Source organism: Penicillium longicatenatum (genome assembly GCF_028827895.1).
Source record: "Penicillium longicatenatum strain IBT 33135 chromosome Unknown contig_3_segment0_segment0, whole genome shotgun sequence".
NCBI classification, from domain to species: Eukaryota; Fungi; Ascomycota; class Eurotiomycetes; order Eurotiales; family Aspergillaceae; genus Penicillium; species Penicillium longicatenatum.
The window spans coordinates 1,343,446-1,366,836 of NW_026643121.1; the positions used below are offsets into that span (position 1 = coordinate 1,343,446).

Here is a 23,391-nt window from a genome sequence, read left to right on the forward strand (position 1 = left end):
GGATGTCGATTGGGCAAGATGAACTACTCCAGCAATGAGTATGAACGGTCTTTTGTTTCCAGTGCTTCTTTGGAGCTGAAGTCGGAATGATGCATAGACGAAGGTCTTAGAAGAGGACTCACCGAGTGAATCAGAAATAAATGCAGAAGTAGTTTTGCCGGTCGATGTCGCCTAATATGCAAGAATTTGGCCGACGTAAGAGTCTAGAATAGCGTCCGATGTCAATAACAAACATACGCATGAACCCAATAGCGGGAAACGGGAAACGCCATCCGGAATCCACCACAGCTCTCTAGCTTCCCTCTAGCTTCGTCTGATCTCCAATCTTCATGACGGTCGTCATCTCCGGTGCCGTGGGGGGGCAAAAGAGATTGAAGCACGACGTGCCGGCTGCAAGGAGATGCGACACGGCTCAAAGAGGAAAGGATGCAAGGCACGGGGGAAGTGAGACCGTGGGCGAAGGGGGGGAAAAGTGGAGTCATGCTTTGGATTTGCACTAACCTTAAGCTGAGCAATATGTCACCCTTGTCGGTTTTGCGCTGAAACCGTGTCAAACAGATCGTAGGGGTCGAGCGTGGTGCCGAGACAGATGGTATACGCCTCAGATCAATAGATATAGTCGTAGATCGGGGCTCGGGGAGCGGGAACCAGAACAAACGGGTTCCTGTCGAAGATGTGCAAACGCCCACTCCGAGAGCAATTTGATATTCCTTTGCAATTTCCTCCGATCAAAGTAGAATCAAGGGTGTAGCGAATCACGAGGGGCGCAAGGCGTTGAAATTAAATATTAAGAATATTCGGAATATAACCGTATTTGGGGTTCTCTTCTTCCAGGGGAGTTTTTTGTCTCGCTTCTTCTGCAATCTTTTTTTTATAGGGTTGTTGTGTCGGTCCTTGATTTCTGGATTTCCAAAATGGACCAAATCAAGAAAAGAAAAAACGTAGCGAACGTGATTTTCGTAAACGAACGTAAGAGCGAACGTGGGTGAGCGAATGTGGAGACCGATCAAAGTGTCATATCAAGGAGAAGAAAAAAGAGAATCGAGGGGGAAGAGAAAAGCGATGCAAGGATGGCAAAGGGTTAAAAGCGAACGGTTACTGTATCGCGATTATTATTAGCAGCAGGTCAGAGTGCAATCCCTCCGGTCTAAACTGTATAGGGCCACGAGCGTGTGGAGTCCTTTCCCACGCTTGCACGGTTTGGGAAAAAGCCCAGAATTAATTCGGATTTTATTTTTTCTTTTGGGATTTTGGGCTTTTCTTTTTCGTTTTGACCCTTTCGGTTTAGGCCCAGTCCACTAGTGGGAAATCGTGGCGGGGGATGCGATGTCGAGGGAACTGGGGCATTACTACGCAACACCGGAAATCAGATCGTCACACGGGAACCAGGGTCTCGGGAGAAATTCTTCTATTATATCTGATACCGCCTGACGCTGTACATGTACATGTACCACAGTCTCTCGAGAGCTTACCGGATGCCAGTGTCCTCGATCCGAGCGGTCCGGATCTACTTGGATCTGGTGAAAATGGAAATAGGTTACTGGAAGTCTACATTTACATTCCTCCTTGATCAAGGAACCTTGGAACTATGTCAAAAAAGAGTAACAGAATTCAAAAAATTAAAAAACAGAGAAAATAAAATTTCAATAATCAAAACGAGAAATAAATTTCTATGAGGGGGTGGGTCAGAAGAGTAATACGAAGGCGAGCTTAGATGTGAGCGCTCGGGATAAACACCAATCTGGCGGCTTGCGCCGCGATGGAAAAGTGGATCCTGAAAAAAAGGGAAAAAAGCCAAGCGCTCGACAAACCATGGTGCTGTTCTTTGGTAAGGGGTCAAGAGAAAGGGTATTTAGGCTACAGAAATTGCTACAGAGAACCACGGTCGCTATAGCTTTCCAGCCCCAAAAATGACTTCATTTTCAGGGAAAAGAAAACAACGGGGAGAGTGCACAGCCTCTTGCAAAAGTTGGCAAATCGTGACCCAACCACCCCCCTTTGGTTGTAACGCATGTCAATATCAATGACCAATCATGGCTGACTCTACCAGCTTTTCTTATGTACTGTACTTCCTGCATTTCCTGTCCAATGAAACCCCTCGATTTCCCAAGTTCCTAAACCCGTTCGCTTGTGTTGTTTTTGGATTACCCTCGTTTGGCCTTGGTATAATTAGCTCCCGCCCTAACTTACCCGGAAAGGGAGTTAGACCGTCGCGTTCCGACTCAGAGCAAGGAAGAATCCGAAGTGGGCAATCCCCAGGACCGAATGGGTGGACTAACTCCAAGCCTAACCCCCCCCCCCCCCCCCCTAAAACGGGGCAAAGACCCTGCGTTGCCAAATCTTTCTCCAGAGATGCCAAGGGACTCCACCCGTGGATGGGAGCACAGCAATTGGACTATAGTCGCCGGCCCGGCCGTACGATTCTTCAGCCCTCGTGTCATTATGCCATCATGCATTGAAATACTTCACACGCACAACACATTTTCTTTACGTTTGGCGGCTTCCCTCGAGGCTCCCTGCACGAGGGGAACCACGTCGCTACACATCACCATGTTGGCCTAACCCCCACGCCTCATTGAGTCAAATCATAAACCTTGAAGGACCATCTGACCTCGTCATGGTCAAATAGAAAGCGCATGTTTGGAGGCTCCTGGGCACACGGCTTTGGGCATTGGGAAAGAAGTACCAGTACACAAAGGGCAGCTCCGTACATAAGCTAAACATAGTACACCTTGCGTCTCAGGTGACTTGGTGGCCTGACAATGCAAGGGCATCGAACGCTGATTGGACAAACCAATCTTGACCATCCCAGATCGAGTATGGTACTCAGCCCGAGTTTCTGTGTGTGTGTGTGTTTTTTTTTTAGTCTTTCTGTGCTTTCCTGATCCCTGGTCAAACGGGACGGTATCATCAACCATCGTCACTCTGCACTGTCACCCTGACCAATTTCTAACGCAATTAAGTTTAGTGATGCGACAACTTTAACTGCTCCGAATTACTGTACGCATGGTTAATTTTATTATTATTTTTCTTTTTTACTTTGTCGTTGTCAATATACAGTAATATATGTAATTCTATTTTTCCCATGCTTAGCCCTGTCGATCGTGCTGCCCCAGACCTCCTGCACCAGCCGCGATGATCATCGTGGCGGGACAATCCCGGAGTGACCCATATGCATGTACAGTACTACAGCTCGTAAAATTTAATTGCATGAATTGAAAAGTCTATGCAAGTGTGCAAGGGTGTCAGAGTCGGGGTAAATGAGGTTGGGACAAGGGGAAAGATCATGCACGTAAGGATCGCAGATCTTCCCCCCTTGAATAGAGACCACGAACTGCTAACGGGCCCGATGCATAGAAAATTAAACTACCTGCATATACCAGCCACCACGATGTTGAGGACCACAAAAAATGAATGGCAGGGAACGCATCAGATCCTTTTCCGAAGTTCCTCCCGTTTTTTCTTGGTTACTCTAAAAAAAAACTTCGGCTGCCATTTTAGCACAACTCCACGATTTTGCCACGTTCAAGACACCTCGGTGGACCATTTCTCGGGGTTGAAGAGGAATGCCTGAACCATCCGGAGAGACGGGAGTCGGGTTCAAGCGACAGTGGATCATCGGCCATGATCAGCAATCTTTGCCAAAGCTTCAGCAGTGATCGCCAATCACTTCCAAACGGGATATCAACGGCTGTGACCAAGTTTGATTGCCAATATCCTCTATGTTAACTTTGACTGTAATTTCCCCCTGCAATCAGTGCAAGGAGGAAATGAAGCCATATCTCAGGCCGTGATTATCCGTACATATCCCTGGTTGACGGACCCAAGCCGAGTCGTTTGTAGGTGGATCGGCGGATCCTCGGTGCTTTACCCACATTCCAAGATTCAAATCCAGGAGAGATCGCGCTTGACTCGGTACTTCCGTTGACACGGCGGTTCATTCGGAAGCGGGAGTTATAATTGAGAAATTGAAATATGATAAATGAATACTTTGTGAAAAAAAAAAAATCAAAAGAAAATCCCCGATTCGTCCCTGAATGCCTCAAATCCACCAACAAAAAAAGGCGGAGCCGTGCAAATTCAGGGTTTCGGAGCTTCGTCTTTCTAGGAGACTGCTCCGTACAGCCTGAACGTATTATCGGCTTCTGCCTATTTGTCCTTCGCACGACTGTCTCCACTCTATATTAAGCGGTTCCGACTACACTATTTGCTTCAAGCCCCAACTGTAATTCAGGACGCGGGGCTTAAAGATCCCATTTGAACAATGAAATCATCAATATCGCCGCTCATCCTAGGAACCTTGCATGTTCAATCAAACGGATGATCGTCTTCCAAGTGAAACATCCCCCGTCCTTCAGTTTCCCCCCACCTCCTCCGGCAAGGTTGGGGACTGGAACCCTTGCGCAGCTTTTTGTTTTTGAACAATTCCTTTTTTTTTTTTTTTTTTTGTAATTCATCTCCCGTGGAATGGGATCGAGTGGTTCTGATTGCCAGGGGCAGATATCTTCAAACGCCCACATGGTTCCTTTTCTACTATGTGGATACTGGAGCTCCTCTCGCTCAGCCACAATGTGGCCCTCAACCCTATTCAAGTATTCGTTTCGTTCGGTTCGCTGAGCCTCAGGTTGTATATTTTGGCGAAACCCGGTTTGCGAATCAATGAGATCTAAGTTTGTAGTGCCGATTTAGGCAGAGCAGAACAAGGTTATCTTCCGCTGACTGAGCATCTCTATTGAACTTTACTAGAGTGGCCTTCTCTTTTGGGTAATCTCCCGATCGCACTCCTGATGGGTAACTTCTGGGGTTGTTCCTCCAGTGCTAAGTACTACTCCACCACTGAGAATCTGGGATTGCTCGCTCGTTACTCCATTCTTTCTCGCGTGGTAGTTCTAAGCTTTCACTCCAAGAAAGGCATGCTTCGGATCGGACTACTACGGAGAAAGAGCGTACTTTGGCATTTCTGGGACTGGTTAGTTGGATTTAGCGCCCGTGGACGGGCCACTCTATTGCCGGTGGAAGAGACTATCTGCACGCCAGACATCATTGCCCCATTTCGGCCCCTGTCCGGTTCTTTCTCGGCCAATATGTGCCACTTACTCTTGGTTCCTTCTTTTCGGGACGGGGAGACGGGTGCTAGTGTGAATTTGTAGAACAGCGGTCAGGCTTATCTGGAGCATGGACTGACCTGAGTTTAATTTATTATATACTAACATTGACAAACCATGTCCAAAGAAAAGACCACGCGTCTATGTGATAGTTGTGCATCTAGAGGCTAGTAGCCTGTATACCATTGGTCCGAAGAAAAAAGAAAATAGTACCACGTCACGAAGGGAGGTCCATGTGAATCATTGACCCGATCAACTCCTTCAGTTCACCTGGTCTCCCCAGAAGAATTGGTACGAGGAGATACGGACTTCCTGACAAAGAAACCTCGAAAGCTGCGCCCTCCCGCTCATCCCAGTGACCGCTCCTCCCGTCTGCTGTTTCAGTACATCGAAGATCATAGGAGAAGTTTCACACATAGCTCATCAGACCAAGAATATCCAAACTGCTCAGCTAATACCAAGCCACGTCCACTCCTTCCCCGAAGATCACATCTAATATAGGTATGGTATGACCTGCGCGAAGCATGCTCTAGTGCTTTAGCGCCAGTGGTGTACCAGCAAACTAGGCGATACCTCCACACATCCACTCATGGGCCTTGTAGATCTTAGCTTATGTGAGTACCAAGCACGTTCTCAACCCAAGGTTTGACTTGGATATTGGTGGCAGCCTGTGCATAACGACCTTCCTTGTACGGTCAGGTGAGGTCCGGGGAACGAGGCGTTGGATGATGTAGATTCTGATTTCATTTGCAAATTGATTTGATATCCTTCCTACAAAGTTTTCGTGGCGTATGGTTGTCTCGTGGCTCAGGGGTTGTGAGACAGAGTTCCTCTATTTTTAATCTTGAACCTTGTGGTTTAAGTTATTCTGTGAATTTTCATCGGACACGCCGTCGCATGTTCGATGGTGTCATTATTACCTAGACCATATCCTATATCAGAAGTTTCCAAGATTTGGAATGGAGAAATGTAGTTGAGGTTAACTAGCACGAGCCATCCGATATGGCAGGCGATCGGCATCCCGCAGATATATATCTGCGGAGAGAGTTTGTCCAACACGTAATCCTGGAATTCGGTCAACAATTACCCGACCTTTTTTATCCGTTAAACTTTCGCACAGATCGATTACACTACCATCACTTAGCTGATCAGTTGTTGCGTAACTTAACCAAGTGACTAACGGGAGCAAAACATTGGCAAAATCTTGGAAGATGGTTTTCTGATCGTCCACCCTTGAAACAACGGCCGAACTACGACCGTTTCAGGTTGATCCACGCGAAACCCCAAGTAGAAATCTACCTACCTAACTTGTGTATGAGACAAACTCCAAGAAATGCGAAACTACTCTGAAGCGAACCTATCCCGCAGAATACATATTAAAGAAAATTTAATTACAGTACCCATGGACCTCGGGGGCCGTTGATGGTCCCTCGATGACCCGAACAGGGCGCAGGTAAGGTTGATAGGCAAATCCCGAGATCTCGATCAATATCCATCACTCCGTCATAACCCACAAATCCTGAACACTTATACACTGTGAATCATATTAATTATTCACCCTACCTCCTACACAAACATAATAAAACAAACCAAACAAGTGGACCCGCTAAAAGCGATCCTCCGTAAACAAGGTGGATACCACAAGCCAACAAATCAAGCCAATGTTAGTTATTTCGGGGATCTCGGGACCCATCCGCTCACTCGTACGCTTTAGGGAGGACTTTCGCGAGCAACTTCCGCTAAACCAGATCGAATGACCCGTGCTATTCTCGTCCAATTAGAGTTCTATGGTTTTCTGTGCCAACCCATCTGTCGGATCCGACTTTGATCCACTTCTGCCAAGTCTCTTTCTGGTGGGGGTTGATTTTTGATTTTTATTTTCGTTTTCTTGTTCGGGGCACAGGTGAGGTCAATCCGCACCAATTTCTCTTTTCTCTCGCAAGGATTTTCCATCAACTGTGGAACTACCGCCACAGCCCCTCAAAACCATGCAATCAACTTGATAGTGGAGGTGATTCCACTGTTTCCTTTTCCCTTGTTTTGATTTTATGCCAAGTACCGTTAACCCATGTATCCAAGCTCGTAGGCAGCAGCCAATTGACCGTGCCAATTTGAACCTCGGCTTGACAGCTGCCCTTAGCTCAACTTGTGAACCCACACTCCGTGCTACGATAACTAATTTGGCAGGTGTCCTGAATCTTTAAAAATGAGGACTCAACTCTCATAGGTCCATTTTCCTCATTCCATCTGGTTTCTGGAAGATGTTGAATTTCGGTAAGATCAAATTTACACGATTTCATACCGAGGTTCAGGGTTTACTAAACGTAAACAAAAACCACAAAGACATTCTATTCGCTTCTATCGTATCCCGTAGATGGATTTACCTAACTGATATGGTTACATGAGAAAGTTAACTCCACGCCATCACCAAAATAGCTAGGCGATACCGACGACATCATCGATGCCCCGTGTCGGAACCTAACCGAGCCAGGACGTGTGAATTCTAAGGGGGACCCTGAATCGGACCCATATCTGATCCTGTTATTGGCCTGAACACCTCTACCGCCAGTTCACCAGTCGACAAGGCAGTGTATGTCAGAAATTGGTCATGGCGGGTTGAGTTGTCTCACAACGGCTAAATGAACGGGAAAAAAAACACAAGGGTCCGAGAAAGTAGGTCAGGGCTCGGATATGGCTATCCGTTCCTATTTTTACCGATGAGACAACTTGAATTTTTAGTACACCGATTATAGGGCAGAGAACGGTTTATCCGCGATCGCCTGTAACGGTGACAATTCAATAATCCACTAATGTGGCTGGATTGAAGCTTAATGTTTAAACGGCGAAGCCGATGGCTAAAAAGAAGGAAATATTGGCACTAAAATCTACTCCATAGTACCGTGGACGTCAATTTTCCGTAGTTATTTTGGACCCCTTAGTTAGTTCAGCCAGCCATGTGTGAACTAGCGGACGCCTCGTCGGCCTGATCTTCAAAAGGGTCCCGCATAATAGACATTATAGGAATAGTCACTAATAGTGGCCGGGTAACTGGTCCCGAAGCTTCTAGCGGTGTGATGCTTGGTTTTTCTTTTCCTTTTCGGGACTTGAGATGCTACTGTAGTAGCTTATTCAGGCGGTCCTGAGTTGGTGAGAGTCTCTGGGTGAGATTGTATGCGGGTTTCCGCTTTGGAGGGGACTGCAGATGGATGGGGCGATGCTCAACTGGCCATCTGCGCTACCATCTCATGATTTGGTAAGTTGAAAGGGTGTGATATTCCCTGTTGGCTGTGATGAAAGAAACTCATCATAACAGTCTTAAACTAATACATGCCAATGAAACGAAACGAAAAGAAAAAGAAAAAATGGCCGTGAGTGATGCAAAATGACACGAAACAAAAACCAGAAGCGAAAGGAAGTAATTCTGTAAAAAGAAATTTGACGCTGATAAGAAATGCAACCATAACGAATATAAGCTGACATGAAGTCAGGCCCGAAATAGAATCCTCCTTCTTCCTATCATCGATTTCCGAAAAGCCGTTCTCGCCACCCACCGCTCATATGCCTCTATCTGGCAACAATGCAATGTCGCCTAAAAGAAGGAAGCGCTCTCATTGATGGATCGACCATAGCATGCGAGGAAGAACGGAGCCCAGAAAGCATACTTCTCAGGTATGTTTAGACGATTGTGAACAAGCCATCTGGCAAAGAAACTCTCGGTGTGGAAAGGGTTCTTACTGCGGTGCTCAACGAGCTACAACACGTTAGCACAATCCCAGGGCTCAATGCCTTGAGCCAAGCTGTTCAGGCCTGTGACAAACTTCCAGCCATGATACATACCTCGTCGTACCGTCTCAGCACCTCATGGTGTTGCTCGCGAAGACCGAACTTGTGCAGCGTCTCAAGAGAGATCTTCCGCGCAGCGAGGCTGTAGCCACGCGACATAGTTTCGCGATCAAGGTAGTGAGCAGTCAACAAGATACTGCTGGAAGAGAGATTTGGCTCCTTGGAATGAGCAACCTCGATAAGACGGGTGATGATGTCGGCTTCCCAACCCAGCAGAAGCGGGTGATTGAGATCCTTGATATGGGTCTCGAGTTGCTCAAGCTCGCCCATGAACTCGCCGATGCCGCAATTGACTCGATCCATCTGATCAGCGATCTGATGATTGGTGAAACTCAGCAGTCTGACACCCGAGTCTGCGCGCTAAGTCGATGTCAGTATGAATTTGGGTTTTAATTAGGACAGGGTTTACCCAAGGTCTCTTTGGGGGCATCGAGAAGGAGGTATTGAATGGCTCTGATTTGGGGATTGGGCCGGCACCAGCACCACGGTACTTGGTGCGGTGAACCTTGAGCAAGGCGGGCTCGTTCTTGGAAGGCATAGCGAACGTGGTCAACGGGATGGGAGTATAATGACTGGAAACAAGAGATAGTTGCTCAACAAGATATGTTTGAGATCTTGGGAGTGAATGGCGTTGAGAGAAGGAGGGAATGACTCGAGTGAAACCTTGGAAGTTTGACGAAAAGTAAACAAGGCAATTAATGGATGATTTGATTAGTCGTCGGCGTCTGTTGCGAGCATTAGTCGTGATGAGTCGTCAAGATCAGTTGAGGCGGTTATTAGTCGTTCGAGGAAGGTGATACGAGGGTAGGCACAACCAACGTCGACAACTACCGAAGGGTTCCATTCAATTAGTGGATGCATACAACTTCTTTAAAGCAGGGAAGATAGAACATGAATTTCTGTTGCTGGTATTTACAGCTTGCTGCTTGAGGTCTTTCCGAAATCAATCACCAACTTTCCAAACTGCTTGCCATGCTTCATATCTTCAAAGAGGTCATCAATCGCCGCTAGATCATCAATCTCGACCTGCAATGTACGAGATACAACGGGGTGGATGTTCTTGGCCTTGACATAGTTCACCATTTCCAGGAACTCCTTGCGAGAACCCATGGTAGAGCCACGGACATCAATGTTCTTCAAGACAGCCTGCATCGAAAAGGGCATTTTGGGCGAGACAGTCATTCCGTAGATAGATAGAACACCACCAGCCTGTCGTAAATGTAAGTATGCATGCATAGATTCACAGAATGCATTCAAGCAGTTAGAAAACTCACCTTCAACAACTTAACCGCCTTCTCAATAGAATCACCGCCAGCCCCATCAACAATAGCATCAAAGTTCTTCTTCCCAGAAGGAAGCATACCCAAAAGCTTCTTCTCCCATCCATCCTCCTTATAATTCACACCTCCAGCCGCACCAAGCTCAACGGCCTTCTGAATCTTCTCCTGACTAGAACTAGTCACAAAGACGTGTGCACCCCTGGCAACCGCAAACCGCAGTGCCATCAAAGCAACGCCACCCCCAATCCCAGTAATCAGAACAGCAGCACCATCTTTGGAGTTTCTTTCTCCAGCCTTCGTAACAAGAGCTCGCCAAGCAGTCAACCCAGTCAATGGCAGCGCCGCTGCCTCAGCATCAGAAAGATGTCCCGGCGCCTCTTCAACCTCCGACTCATCAATCGTGATGTATTCTTGCAGAGTACCCTTATCATAGACCTTAGTTCCACCCATGATTCGGTACCCTGTTGCCTCCTCAGGCCCGTCGGGGGAGTCTTTCCACCCCAACCCGGGGTTCAGGACGACTCGCTTGTCTTTCCATTTGTCGCTTGAGGCGTTGGGTCCGGTACCAATCACGACTCCGACTCCGTCGGCTAGAAGAGGGACATCAAATGTGACACCTGGGTAAAGGTGCTGGCGGAGGAATAGGTCGCGGTGGTTGAGCGACGCGGCGGTGAGCTTTATGAGTAGCTCGCTGCCCTGCGGGGTTGGTTGCGGCAGGGTGCGGACGGTGAGTGGGTAATAGACTTGACCGGGCTTGCCGGGTTTGCCATCAATTGGGGAGATATATACTGCCTTGGACATTTTGAGGGATATACCAAGTTATGATGTGGTAATTCAGGACTTTCCAGTTTGTGGTGACGATAACCCGTGCGGGGATGCTTATTCTTATCGATAACCGAGGATGTAGAGATAGAATATACCATGCACAATATCGGGAGAATCTAGCAGTGAAATGTGTTGATGGATACCACACTTGACTGTTACCAAAGACTGACTTCTTGGAGAGTATCGATAAGTAGTGACGCTCAGATAGATCAATGTGAACTGTGAATTGGGAAGAGGGGGTTAGGTGGGGGAACCTCGGTCCCCGGGCCGAAAGTCTTACTAAGTATTTAAGGGTCACAATCTGACCTCTCCAAATTGGAGTACATATAGACTAGCTTGTTATAGACTAAGGTATATTTTTGCACATTTGGGCAATTGGAGAATTTCGAGTAAGAACCTCAAAGCCAAGATTTGAAAGCAAGGGTGCCCTGACCTCGTCACATGTGATATAGGTCTGGAATATATTTAACGTCTAGTGGCGTTTGTTAGTCTATCCGGGAGGCTGCAGATCGTTAAACATAAAAATTAAATTGACAACTTGGTCTATAGCTGATTTGTTAGTTTGACTAGTCTGCAGAATCCCAATACTTTTGAGCAAACTAACATAAACGAGAACAAAACAAAGACCACAGATATCGGTCCATACAACCAAGAAAAAACACATCCAAGATGAATTTGGAATATCACTCGGTCAGTTCCACGGGAATGGCAAAAATAAGATGCCCATTACGAACTTCTTCCACACCCCTATCACTGGGACCCATATCCACCGAAGACACCGAAGTAGTCTCATCAGTCACGTTGGGAGAAACATAGTTCTCGAAGCGACGATCATCTAAATGGCGATGAACATGGTGACGAGCGTCAGCCTCCGCCTCTGCCGCAGCCACACATTGCAGGCACTGGCACCTCGGCTGCGGTTGCTGGGCTGGTCTTGTGCGGGCGGTTGGGGCTGGAGCATCAGCTGGCTGGACACCAGGAACAGGAACAGCAGTGTGCTGACATACGTGGTGATACTCTTGACAATATAGGCAGTATACCGTACGTGGGCCAGCCGTGGGGCAGTCAGGGTGACAATGTGCTGGAGCCGGAGCCACAGTCACTGTCCTGGGAGCTGGCGTCGGGGGCACAATCGTGTGGTGGACGGTACCAGCCGGGGTAGTACCTCTGCATATATTGCAGGCACACCTTCTCACTGGCGGGAGAGGCTCTAGCTCCTCGATGAAGCAGCCACAGAAGGGATTTAAACGGACCGTGTTGCGCTCAGTGTCCCCACTGGCGCTTGGCGTTGGAGGTCTAGATTGCTCGTACTCGTGCCCACATCGAGCACAGGTAGGTCTCGCGGCAGGAGAGGGATCTCGAAGTCGAGGTGCAATCCCGACAGGTTGAGGCATAATGTGCTCGCCACGGATGTAGCCTTTTCGAAGAGGCTTGCCCTGCCAATACCACTCGTAGGGAAAGTCGGCTTTGACGACGTACTTCGTCTTGGGTCGGTATCGAGGGGTGCCGGTGAACATACTAATGCCTTATTGAGAGAGATGTGAGATATGCTAGGTCGCTTTTGCAAAAGATAGAGTTGAAACTTGTAGAGTGTCTTGTGGTAGTATAGTAGACTGCTGTGGGCAGATGATGCTTTGATATATTCTGAGTCTATCTCCTAACTTTCAAAGCTATACTTGGATAGCTGTTAAAAGCCTTTGTCAAATTGCCATCTCATGGTGAATATTCTTGTTAGTGAAGTCTTCGTTAACATTTGTTGAGACAGATCTGCTGCAGTTTCAGTCGGTGTAGCAGCCAGCTAGCGTGCAGGTGGCACAAACCTACGTTAGACTGGGCATCTATACGTCGAACAAAGAAGCCCTATGTATCAAAAACCCGGTGGAAGAAAAAGAATGGGATTTACAATGTAGCCACAGACTGGCCTGAATTCCAACGGGAGCTATGCAGGCTGAGTCCTTCAACGGGCAAAGTCCTGACGCGGGGTGGCTGAAACTATACCGCATAAAGAAAGGGATAGGAAGTGGCAGGACAGAGGCATGCAGGTATCCTGGTAGAGCAGGATGAGAGCAAAACGACTCGTATCAGCGCAAGGGTGACATGAAAGACCAGTCCAATCTTATTCAATCCAATCCAACCTTAACCGTTTGAAAGCAGCTCCACCCAATGATGCGTGGAGCGTGGCATCAACATACCATACACGTCCATCCTCGGTATTGCCACATCCCTTGTTCAAGCCACCGCATGCATACTGCGTAGATGCCACAGACATTTTTGGTCAATTTACGTCACCACGATACCGAGACATGACACACACATCCTGAAAGAGTGCCATCTAAAGAAATGTCTTGGTCGACAGAATCAAGTCTGATATAGAATTGAAGAAAAAAAAAAGGCCTTTGTTTCTTGATCTTAAACCACATGTGTGAACACAGAGGGAGTAGAGAAGTACGTCAATTGTGGAGAGCAAGCTCTGTGTGTGGTGTGTATTGAATACTTACAGCTAAGTGGCTGGCTGCAGCCAAAGGGGTAATTTTGGTACTCCACCATACCTTCCAGGCACTGAAATGGGGGCAAGCACGCGACTCCACGGTGTTCATTACCGTGTATTTACTGTCCAGTGGGCGTGATTTTACTGCCACGCGCCCGCTAAATCATTTTTGCTCTAGCAAGCGAAGTCGAAACTCGATCTCTGTTTGATCTTGACCTTCAACCTCGTTACAGGCGCTCGCATTCTGCATTCCCTCTCTCGCACCTCCGTTCCGTCGATTGACTAACTTCTTGAAGTTATCTTCACCCTTACTCTTCTACACTCTACTTGTGTTTTGCGTCATTCCCGTTCGCATCACACTTCATCGCACTACCACGCCACAGCAAGTCTCGCGACGAACTATTTTAGAATCGGCCGTTTTGTGGGGGATCATCCGTCCATCCAAAACAACCTTTCCATAATGCCTACACCACTCCCGTCGAGTTTCGCTTCCGCCGCCGCCGGCAACACCCAGGACCCTAGTCGAAGAGGGGATGGAAATGCTGGTGGAGAATGGTACGCAGTCTTGCCCTGTCTTTCCCTGGCCGTTTCCCCCAGACCCCAGGATCACCGTGGATGGAAAGCCCTGTCTAAACAGACTGGTCATTTGGCGGACGCTCAATTCGTCACAAAGCGAGATATCCGTTGCTAACTTGGTGTAGGTCTCGATCCCGCATCAACGGAGCCACCCAGACCTTCCGCCGCCCTTCCGTTGCTACCAACCCTACGCACACTCGGGAGAGCAGCCATGCAGCATCTGCCTCGACTCCCACCTCTGGGGCCTACATTCCCCCGCACATGAGCTCAAATACCTTGTCTAGTGCAGTGCGGAACGGCGATGCTCGATACTCCAAGGACCAACTGATAGACTTGTATAAGGTACAGCGGGAGTCGGGATCCTTGGGCAAGAACGTGGAGGACTACTTTGTGGCCGACTGGGATCCTCACATGGTGCCGACCTCGGTGAATGGAGCGTGGGGAAAGCGGGATGACCACAAGACCTCTGCGGGGCCCGAGGTGTGCTGGGACCATGGTGGTCAGGCTGAACCGCTAGGCCTGAATGATATGACGGAGAGTGAGAAAGAGGTGGGTCCCTAATACGCCAGGTTGGGGTTGTGGGAGAACTTCAGACTAACGGAAAAATTCTTCTAGTTCTTCGCCGCGTCCGTCAATTCTCCTCTTAAGCCCCCACCAACGAACGCCCAGAAGGAAAACGCTGGGCCAACTCCTGGAGGTCGCAAAGGGTCAATTTCATACACCCAGGGCCACATTAATAACTACAATACCTCCTCCCCCACCACCAACCGTCCGGGTGTGAGACGCCGGGAGACGGGTGATTCCGTGGGCAACCCCATGTCTCCTACCACCTCAAGCTCGCGCTTTTTCCGTGACGAAGCGAATACCTCTACCCCTCCTCCAGCGCTTCTACGTCGCAAGACCGACTTCCGAGAACCGGGCATGAAAGCGGACGAGAAAGGTGCCGATGCTGCCTCTCCCTTCGGTTCCTTGAAGCGCAGCACCACGAACCCGATGAATCCCAATCCGTTGAATACGGCGGTCGGCCCGAGCTCCCCATGGGGCCCGGCATCGGCTTCGGCAAGTGCCAATTTCTCTCCGATGGGTGCCTTTGGAGCTTTCTCCCTTGGTTCAGGCTCTGCTTCTGCCACAACCCCCACGGCGGAGAAGAAGCCTGGGTATGGAAGTCTGCGGGGTGAGAGCAGGTTCAAGGGCCTGCTTTCGAAGGACAGCTCGGAGGATATTGCGGGATCCATCAAGGAGAAAAACCTCACTGGTCTCGAACGACTAGTGGAGGATGATGGCGGCAAGCGTGCGCAGTCGCCTTGGGGAGATGCGGTGAGAAATCGTGCTGGCCGGAGCGAGACTAATCCATTTGACGAGCCTCGCAGTGGCAGTGCAGCTCTTGGTGGCTCCCAAGATGATGAGGCGCCCGGTCAGGATGCTGGGTTCGGTGCCTTTGGCATGACCTCGAGCATTCCCGGTTTCCGAGAGTTGATGCAGAGTCAGGAAAATTCGAGAAACCCTACGCCGAGCCTGCTCCAGGGGCACGAACCGACCAGCCCGACCAACACCAACCCTTATCAAAGCCCTCATGGCGAGCGAGGAATGGAAGGGGAGGATGTGGATACTGATGGTTCGGACATTCAGCACCCCCAACACCCCGGACTCAGTGGGTTGCGCGACCCTTCCAATCCGTTTGGATCGATGAGACGGGCTGGTTCAGGAATGGACCTTCCCAGTGTCGACCGCAGCCAGAACTCGAGCGTCAATGCCAATCGACCCTTCTCCGGTCTTGGTAGCCTGGGTGGCCTTCCATCTCTCGGTGGAGCTTCCGCCTGGCCCTCCGGAGGAGCTATCGGTACCCCGACTCGCGAGCGTTCTGCTTTTGGTGGTGGATTCGGTGATCCCATCTTTGGCACGATGGGCGACCTTCAGTCCCCAAGTCTGTCTACGCTGGGAGGCGGTGGCCTCTTTAGCCCGCATGCTGGCATTGCCGGGACTGCAAGCATCGGCCGGGGAAGCAAGCTGGGTGCTCTCTTCTCGTCGACCATGCAGGATGACCAAGGGCGGCCGGATTCTGTCGGCCTGGGTGACCTATCTGGTCAACCTGATCCTGGCCTGGCAAGCAAGCCTGGATCGAATTCTGCATCTCAGACCTCCGCCTCGGCTGTTGACTCTCTTCCAGTCAACTATAGCCAAGATCCCACGCAGGCTCAGACTCCTGGCGGAACTGTCCCTCCTGCCCAGCAGCGCACCATGGTCATGCCTGATCGTATGCGCTGGATCTACCGCGACCCGCAGGGCAATATTCAAGGGCCATGGACTGGCCTTGAAATGCACGACTGGTTCAAGGCTGGGTTCTTCAGCCCGGATCTGCAAATTAAGAAGCTTGAAGATGGAGAATTTGAGCCGCTCGCACAGCTGGTGCGCCGCATCGGGAACTCTCGCGAGCCTTTCCTTGTTCCCCAGATTGGCATCCTCCATGGTCCTGAACCCAATGCTACTCCGTGGACTGGCACTGGTGGCACCACCACCCAGGGCTCTGCTCAGCCCCCGTTCCCTGGCAGCTTCCCCAGCTTTGGCACTACGTTGACCGCTGAGCAGCAGAATGCTCTCGAGCGACGCAAGCAGGAAGAGCAGTACCTGATGGCTCGCCAGAAGGAACACCTCGCCCAGCAACAGGCTATCATGAAGCAGATGGGTGGCTCGGGCAGTTCATCCATGCAGCCCCAGCTCCAGCACCAGTCTAGCGCCCATAGCCTTCACAGCCAGCCTAGCTTTGGCAGCATTGCCTCGCCTGGCGCGTACCAACCCTCCCCCATCCAGGCTCCGTTACAGCAGCAGTCTCAAGGGGTTCCTGGCTTCTTTGACGGTGCTGCTCAGCTCAGACAAGGTGGCTTGCCCAACATTGGACCTGGTATGCTTGGCACCGATCTCGGTGGTGGACAGGATCAGCTTCCTACCCTTCTTGATCGTCTGAACATCCGACAGGATCCATTTGCATTCGGCGGAGCCTCCGCAATCGGTGGTCGCCAGCCTGATAGCCTTTTGCACTCCCAGCAGGTAGCTTCCATGCTCCAGGACCGTGCTCAGCTTCAGCAAGAGCAGGAGCAGTTCGACAAGGCTAATGCCAACGATCCTTTCGACCAGGAGGCTCGTGAGGAACGCCTGCGTCAATTCCACGCTCTGCGTGCCCAGGAAGGTGAATTGGGCATGCGCACCGCTGAAGGTCTTCCCACTCACCCCGCTGCCTCCCAGCAACTTGAAGCCGAGGCTGCTGCTGTCGCTGCTTCTTTGGAGACAGGCCCAGAGTCCGAGACCGTTGCCGAGGAGCCTCCTTTGACCTTGTCCCAGCAAGTTCAGAAGGCTGCTACTGCGCAACGTCAGCAGCAGGAGGAGCAAGAGCAAAGCCAGGCCAACTCCGAATCCGTGTGGGGAGTTAACAAGCTGGATCATGCTATGCCCCAGCCTTTCCCGCCGCCACCATCCGCATCGCCTCTGCCTGCCCCGGCTGCTCAGCGCAATCGTCAGCATGTCGCTGATGCCCTCGCTGCCGGATCTCGTTCTCAGACTCAAACCCCCATCGATGCCGCGCCCACTTCTGTCGCTCCTTGGGCTAAGGATGCCAATGAACTTCCCAAGGGACCCTCTCTGAGAGAAATTCAAGAAGCTGAAGCTCGCAATGCTGCCCAGCGTGAGGAAATTGCTGCTGCCAGTCGTCGTGCCCAGCTTCTCGCTGAACAAGAACGACTCAGCCAAGCTCAGGCCCAGATCGTCCCTGGCCTTCCCTCGTCGGCCAACTGGGCCAGCAGCGGATCTCCCGCTACCCCTACCTCCACCGGCTCCGCATGGAACACCAAGACTCAGCCTGCTCCTACCAACACTGGCGCCAAGAAGACCCTCGCTCAGATCCAGAAGGAAGAGGAGGCCCGCAAGCAACGTCTGGCTGTCGCCGCCGCCGCCGCCGCCCAGACAGCCACCCCTAGCCCTCCCGCATCTGCCAGCAAGCGCTACGCCGATCTCGCTAGCAAGGCCCCTGCTCCTTCTGCCGCTTCTCCCGCTACTGCCCCTGTCGGCTCTAGCGCCTGGACCACCGTCGGAGCCAGCGGCAAGGCCAAGGCCCCTCCCGCCGCCCCTCTTGGCCCCCGCTCAACCAGTGCTACTTCTCCCCTCGCCTCCGTCGCTGTTGCCAAGCCTCGCCCCGTCACCACTACTCGCACCGTGACTCTAGGCAGTGTCCCCCAGTCCAACCCCAATCGCGCCGTCGAAGAGTTCACCAAGTGGGCTAAGCTCGCTCTCGGCAAGGGACTGAACAGCAACATCAACGTCGACGACTTCGTCCAGCAACTCCTTTTCCTCCCCGCCGAAGCCGAGATTATCTCCGACTCTGTCTACGCCAACTCCCAGACCCTGGATGGCCGCCGCTTCGCTGATGAGTTCATCCGCCGCCGCAAGCTCGCCGATAAGGGCGTTATTGACCCCATCTCTCCCAGCGCCTATGGCACTGAGCAGAGCGGTTCCGGTGGTTGGAGTGAGGTTGCCAAGAAGGGTTCCACTGCTAGTGTTGCTGCTGCCGCTGCTACACAGCGCGAGGAGGAAGCTAGCAGCGCTGCATTCAAGGTTGTTGCTCCTCGTAAGAAGACTAAGCGGTAATGCTGTGCGTTTCGGCTGTAGTATCGATTTCATCGCATTCTGTTTTTCATAACCTCGGATATGTTGAGATGTTATCTGCTTTTGCGGGTTTCTCCATTTACGTTGACTATGCGGCTTTAATGCTGATCTGTCTTGTCTATGGATTTGTATTATTATCTACCTTACCCTCTTAGCCACATGTTAAGACAATATCCGACGTTATTCGCATGGCTTTCAGATTAATTGTTCCAACTTGTATACAAAAGTGAGTCCCAAGGTCACATAAGTACTGCTTCCTGCTCTTTGATTCCAGCGGGTAGCTCCAGACTTCTTAGGTTTGAAAGCTATCGGCGACGTATGATCGATGCAGTCTTGACTCCATAACACTGGAATAATCTATGGCGCAGTGACGTCCCATGGATATGAACTTCCACCTTTGACCGCTCTTTTCCCACCGCCTACCGTATGTAACCACTTACCAAAAATGTTAGTAGAACACGCCAACTATTTATATACGCGCTTCTTTTGTTGCTTAGATTCATATACCACCATATATGACAAGATGCCTCCAACTCGAACAAATGAACCTCAACAAGACCACTCTACCACAAAGAGCAACGTTGCACAGACCCCTAAACGTCGTCAACTAGCCCCACATGAGCGCGTTAAGATCGTGGAGCTCAAAGCAATTGGTTGGTCATATAAAGAGATCCAAAAACGCTATTCTCATATCCCAATGGGCACGATTAAGACCACAATTGCTAGAGCAAGCGCACGAGGCCCTACGCAAGAGACTCTTCCTAGGCCTGGTGGCCCAAAGAAGCTTTCAGACGAAGATAGAAAGATGCTTCTTACTGCGATTTCTGAAGACCCAGGAATCAAAAATGACCACCTCCTTAAGCGTCTCGATCATAATATCTCCAGGCAAACGCTTTGGAAATTCTTACGAGAGCAAAAAAAAAAAAAAAAATTGAAAATGGCTTGTTCTTGAACGACTAGAGCTCATTACAGCCCAAGCTCAATGACGACCTGCGGGGGAAATGCGATACCGCGAGTGGGACTTGCTAATGGACAATGACTTTCTGGTCTGATGATTCAACTAACCAGAGCGGAAAGGGGGCTCGTCATGAGTTTACTTTACTCGACTAAGAGATCAATTCGCAGCTCGAGGTATCGACCTAGTCTCTTGTCATGAGCCTACCTCGCAGATGTTTTGTGCTGCTTTTTCTGACTCTGGTCGACGGACTGGACTTACCCCGATTTATAAAGACCATGATATGCCCTGTGGAGGTACGAAACGATAGGTAATCCTCAACGCGTGCTACCTACTTTGATGAATGGAGTTGAAGGTGCTATTTCCAATTAAGATAACGCGCCTGTGCTTTAACGAACGCACTATACCTGACTGGTTATCTGACTGGGAATTTTTAATTTATGACTTAGCCCCCTTTTTCATCTAAGTAAACCATGATTAAGAATGCATGGGCTTATGAGCTACACCCTGAAATCAAAGGTATACTTGGTAGACAATGATGAAATGCTGCAATTAATATATTAGAGCAAGAAGCTTGATTTGAGCTGCATCTGCTATGCTAGAGCATCTAGCTAGTGCATGCCTAATCGGGTGAAGCAGGTTATTGATAAAGATGGTTGGTACACTAGCTATTAGAAAGCGGAATACCCAAGGTTTTGGCTGGTAGAAAACGCGGCAGAAATATGGAATATGGGCCGAAGTGGGGGGTTTCAAATTCATGGAATACCACTGTACACTCATTATAAAATTGAAAACGAGCAATATCAAAAGCATATGCCTCGTCGGCAAAACTAGAACAATTTGTTCGACTACAACGAAATATTTTATACTCTAGTGATACCAAAAGTAGGTAGATTGAGGGTTGACCAGAAGACACGAAACCACAGGATCCAGATCATGATCAAAAAAAGGAAAAGAAAGATAACATCAGATACAGCCGCACAGAAGAGTATATGCAATGGGACAAAGACAAAGATCAGAGATCATGCAGGGCCTGGCTACCCAGCAAAGTCTCAACTTAAGACTCGAACATAAGTAAATAGTTCCTCAAAAGCCAAGCCAGTCAAGCCAACCAACAACCCACGCGCTTCTTTCATTCACCCTCGCGAAACAAACAAAACCCGAGATGAATCACAACACGCTCGTTTAAGCATCGACAAGCTGGTTCTCGGTGGAGTTATCCCGGGTATCCTTGGCGGCGAGCTTGCGGGCCGAGCGGGCGTAAAACTCGTCCAGGACGCGCTTGGGGACACGGTTAAGCAGCTCCTTGGGGTAGATGCGGAGGAGGTTCCAGGCGATATCGAGGGACTCGAAGATGCTGCGGGACTCGTATGGGGACTGGCTGATGAAGGTGCGCTCGAACTTTTCGAGGAACTCAAGGGAGAGCTTGTCTTCGGAGGAGAGGGCCTCCTCACCGACGACGGCCTTCATGGCGGCTGTTTGGATTGTTTAGTATTGAAGACTTGTGATGTTTTTATTACATGTGATAGACATACCGGCGTCACGACCGATAGCGTACTTGGCGTACAGCTGGTTGGACACATCGGAGTGGTCCTTACGGGTGCGGCCCTCGCCGATAGCGGATTTCATCAGACGGGATAGAGAGGGCAGCACGTTAATGGGTGGCCAAACACCCTTGTTGTAAAGTTGACGATCAATGAAGATCTGACCCTCGGTAATGTAACCAGTCAAATCGGGAATGGGGTGAGTAATATCTGGGGGAGGCAAGTCAGCATTTTGATATCAGCAGGAGGTGCAAGGATGAGCTACCATCGTTAGGCATGGTTAGAATAGGAATCTGAGTAATAGATCCGTTACGGCCCTCGACACGTCCAGCACGCTCGTAGATGGTCGACAAATCCGTGTACATGTAACCGGGGTAACCACGACGACCGGGAACTTCTTCTCTGGCAGCAGAAACTTCACGCAGAGCATCACAGTATGCGGAAAGATCAGTCATGATAACCAAGACGTGCTTCTCGAGCTGGTAGGCGTAGTATTCGGCGGTGGTAAGGGCCAGACGAGGAGTAATGATACGCTCAATAGTGGGATCGTTGGCCAAGTTGAGGAACAGAGTGACACGCTCCATAGAGCCGTTCTCCTCAAAGTCACGAGTGAAGAAACGAGCAGTCTCCATGTTAACACCCATAGCGGCGAAAACAATAGAGAAGTTGTCGTCGTGACCATCGTGAACATCCTTGGTTGGCCGGTTGACCAGACTAGCTTGACGACAAATCTGAGCAGCGATTTCGTTGTGGGGAAGACCGGCGGCGGAGAAGATGGGAATCTTCTGTCCACGAGCAATGGAGTTCATGGTATCAATGGCGGAGATACCGGTGGAGATCATCTCCTCGGGGTACACCTATGGCGGCTGTGTTAGCTTCTCGGACGCTCCGATGTAAATTCAGCGATACATACTCGAGAGTAGGGGTTAATAGGCTGGCCGTTAATATCAAGGTAGTCCTCAGCCAGAACCTTAGGTCCCTTATCGATCGCACGTCCAGAACCGTCAAAGACTCGACCCAGCATGTCCTCGGACACACCCAGCTTCAAGCTGTGGCCAGTGAACTCAACTTTAGTCTTGAAATTGAGTCAGCCAATCATGTAGTATAGACATATATTGCATGGAGCTATACCTTCTTCACATCGACACCGGAAGTACCTTCGAACACCTAGCGAATCGACTCGTTAATGCTAGCTCGTTAGGGGGCTTGAGGGAATTGAATATTGGCGCGCACCTGCACAACGGCTCGGCTTCCTGTAGCAAGCAAAGAAAAATATCAGTTCATGTATCAAAGGAATGTCATAGGTGTTCCCGAAGAGCAGGATAATGGGCGATCTTACCTCTGGCCTCCAGCACTTGACCGGAGCGCTCAGTGCCATCGGGAAGAGTGAGGGACACAATCTCATTGTAACGAGGGAACTTGACCTAATCCATCCATAGAGGATCAGTATATATTCCCCGATATTCTAAAGCCATTTTCATGGGCCAGCTCACGTTATCAAGGACGACCAGCGGTCCGTTAATACCTCCAATGGTGTTGTAGCGGATGCGGGGCTTGATGGAGGACATCCGGGGGTCGACAAAATCGGCCATGGTGGGCGAATCGGATCCTCCGCAGACACAGCGATAGACGCAGGTAGGGGAATGGGAGTGAAAGCAGGTGGGGTGTAGCTTTCCGGGGATAGGTGGAGGGCCTCGATTCGAAGGTTGGCCAAGCTGTCGACAGCTCGGGCGGTGACGCATCACGTGATGGCTGACGACAAGCAGTGGATCTCGGATGAATATCAGCTTTATTACTATCAACATGATTTCTAGGGCAATTTGCAGTTTATCCGCTGTGGAGATTGACTGAAATAGATGCGATGTATCTATATTGTAGATTCATGTCTACAAGAAACAATTGGATGATGATCACCGGAATAGTAGTAGTTCTTGATTCTTGAACAAAATGCATTTGTTCTAAATGACTTCCAAAGAATAAATTGGCAAAAGCCAGGGTCATCAAGTCGTGAAGATAAAGCCAGGGTATCAAGAGGGGGATGAGAGGAGAGCCAGAGGGGCTGTCTAAGAATATCAAGATCCAACAATGCCCATTTTGCGTGCCCCATGAAAATGCAAGAAAG

General features: G+C 49.9%; 5 protein-coding genes across 5 annotated transcripts; 1 reads left to right on the forward strand and 4 right to left on the reverse strand.

Annotated features, from left to right (window-relative positions):
- Positions 1-8,694: 8,694 nt before the first annotated feature.
- N7484_005853 (uncharacterized protein) lies at positions 8,695-9,486 on the reverse strand (the record flags this gene model as incomplete). Its single annotated transcript, XM_057116272.1, has 3 exons — positions 8,695-8,856; positions 8,943-9,308; positions 9,358-9,486. The coding sequence occupies 3 exons, from the start codon at positions 9,484-9,486 to the stop codon at positions 8,695-8,697; spliced, it is 657 nt and encodes a 218-aa protein (XP_056972155.1).
- Positions 9,487-9,860: 374 nt separating this feature from the next.
- On the reverse strand, positions 9,861-11,029 carry N7484_005854 (putative alcohol dehydrogenase; the record flags this gene model as incomplete). Its single annotated transcript, XM_057116273.1, has 2 exons — positions 9,861-10,157; positions 10,223-11,029. 2 exons carry the CDS (start codon positions 11,027-11,029, stop codon positions 9,861-9,863), a joined length of 1,104 nt encoding a protein of 367 aa, XP_056972156.1.
- A 707-nt stretch (positions 11,030-11,736) lies between these two features.
- On the reverse strand, positions 11,737-12,570 carry N7484_005855 (uncharacterized protein; the record flags this gene model as incomplete). The annotated part of the gene is made up of 3 exons (XM_057116274.1): positions 11,737-11,888; positions 11,963-12,134; positions 12,307-12,570. 3 exons carry the CDS (start codon positions 12,568-12,570, stop codon positions 11,737-11,739), a joined length of 588 nt encoding a protein of 195 aa, XP_056972157.1.
- Positions 12,571-13,894: 1,324 nt separating this feature from the next.
- N7484_005856 (GYF domain-containing protein) lies at positions 13,895-18,752 on the forward strand (the record flags this gene model as incomplete). The annotated part of the gene is made up of 3 exons (XM_057116275.1): positions 13,895-14,096; positions 14,243-14,666; positions 14,733-18,752. Exons 1-3 carry the CDS (start codon positions 14,002-14,004, stop codon positions 18,750-18,752), a joined length of 4,539 nt encoding a protein of 1,512 aa, XP_056972158.1. The 5' UTR covers positions 13,895-14,001.
- Positions 18,753-20,910: 2,158 nt separating this feature from the next.
- Positions 20,911-23,011, reverse strand: N7484_005857 (H(+)-transporting V1 sector ATPase subunit B; the record flags this gene model as incomplete). Its single annotated transcript, XM_057116276.1, has 8 exons — positions 20,911-21,200; positions 21,261-21,479; positions 21,535-22,126; positions 22,183-22,344; positions 22,401-22,436; positions 22,503-22,522; positions 22,609-22,693; positions 22,763-23,011. The coding sequence occupies 8 exons, from the start codon at positions 23,009-23,011 to the stop codon at positions 20,911-20,913; spliced, it is 1,653 nt and encodes a 550-aa protein (XP_056972159.1).
- Positions 23,012-23,391: the final 380 nt, after the last annotated feature.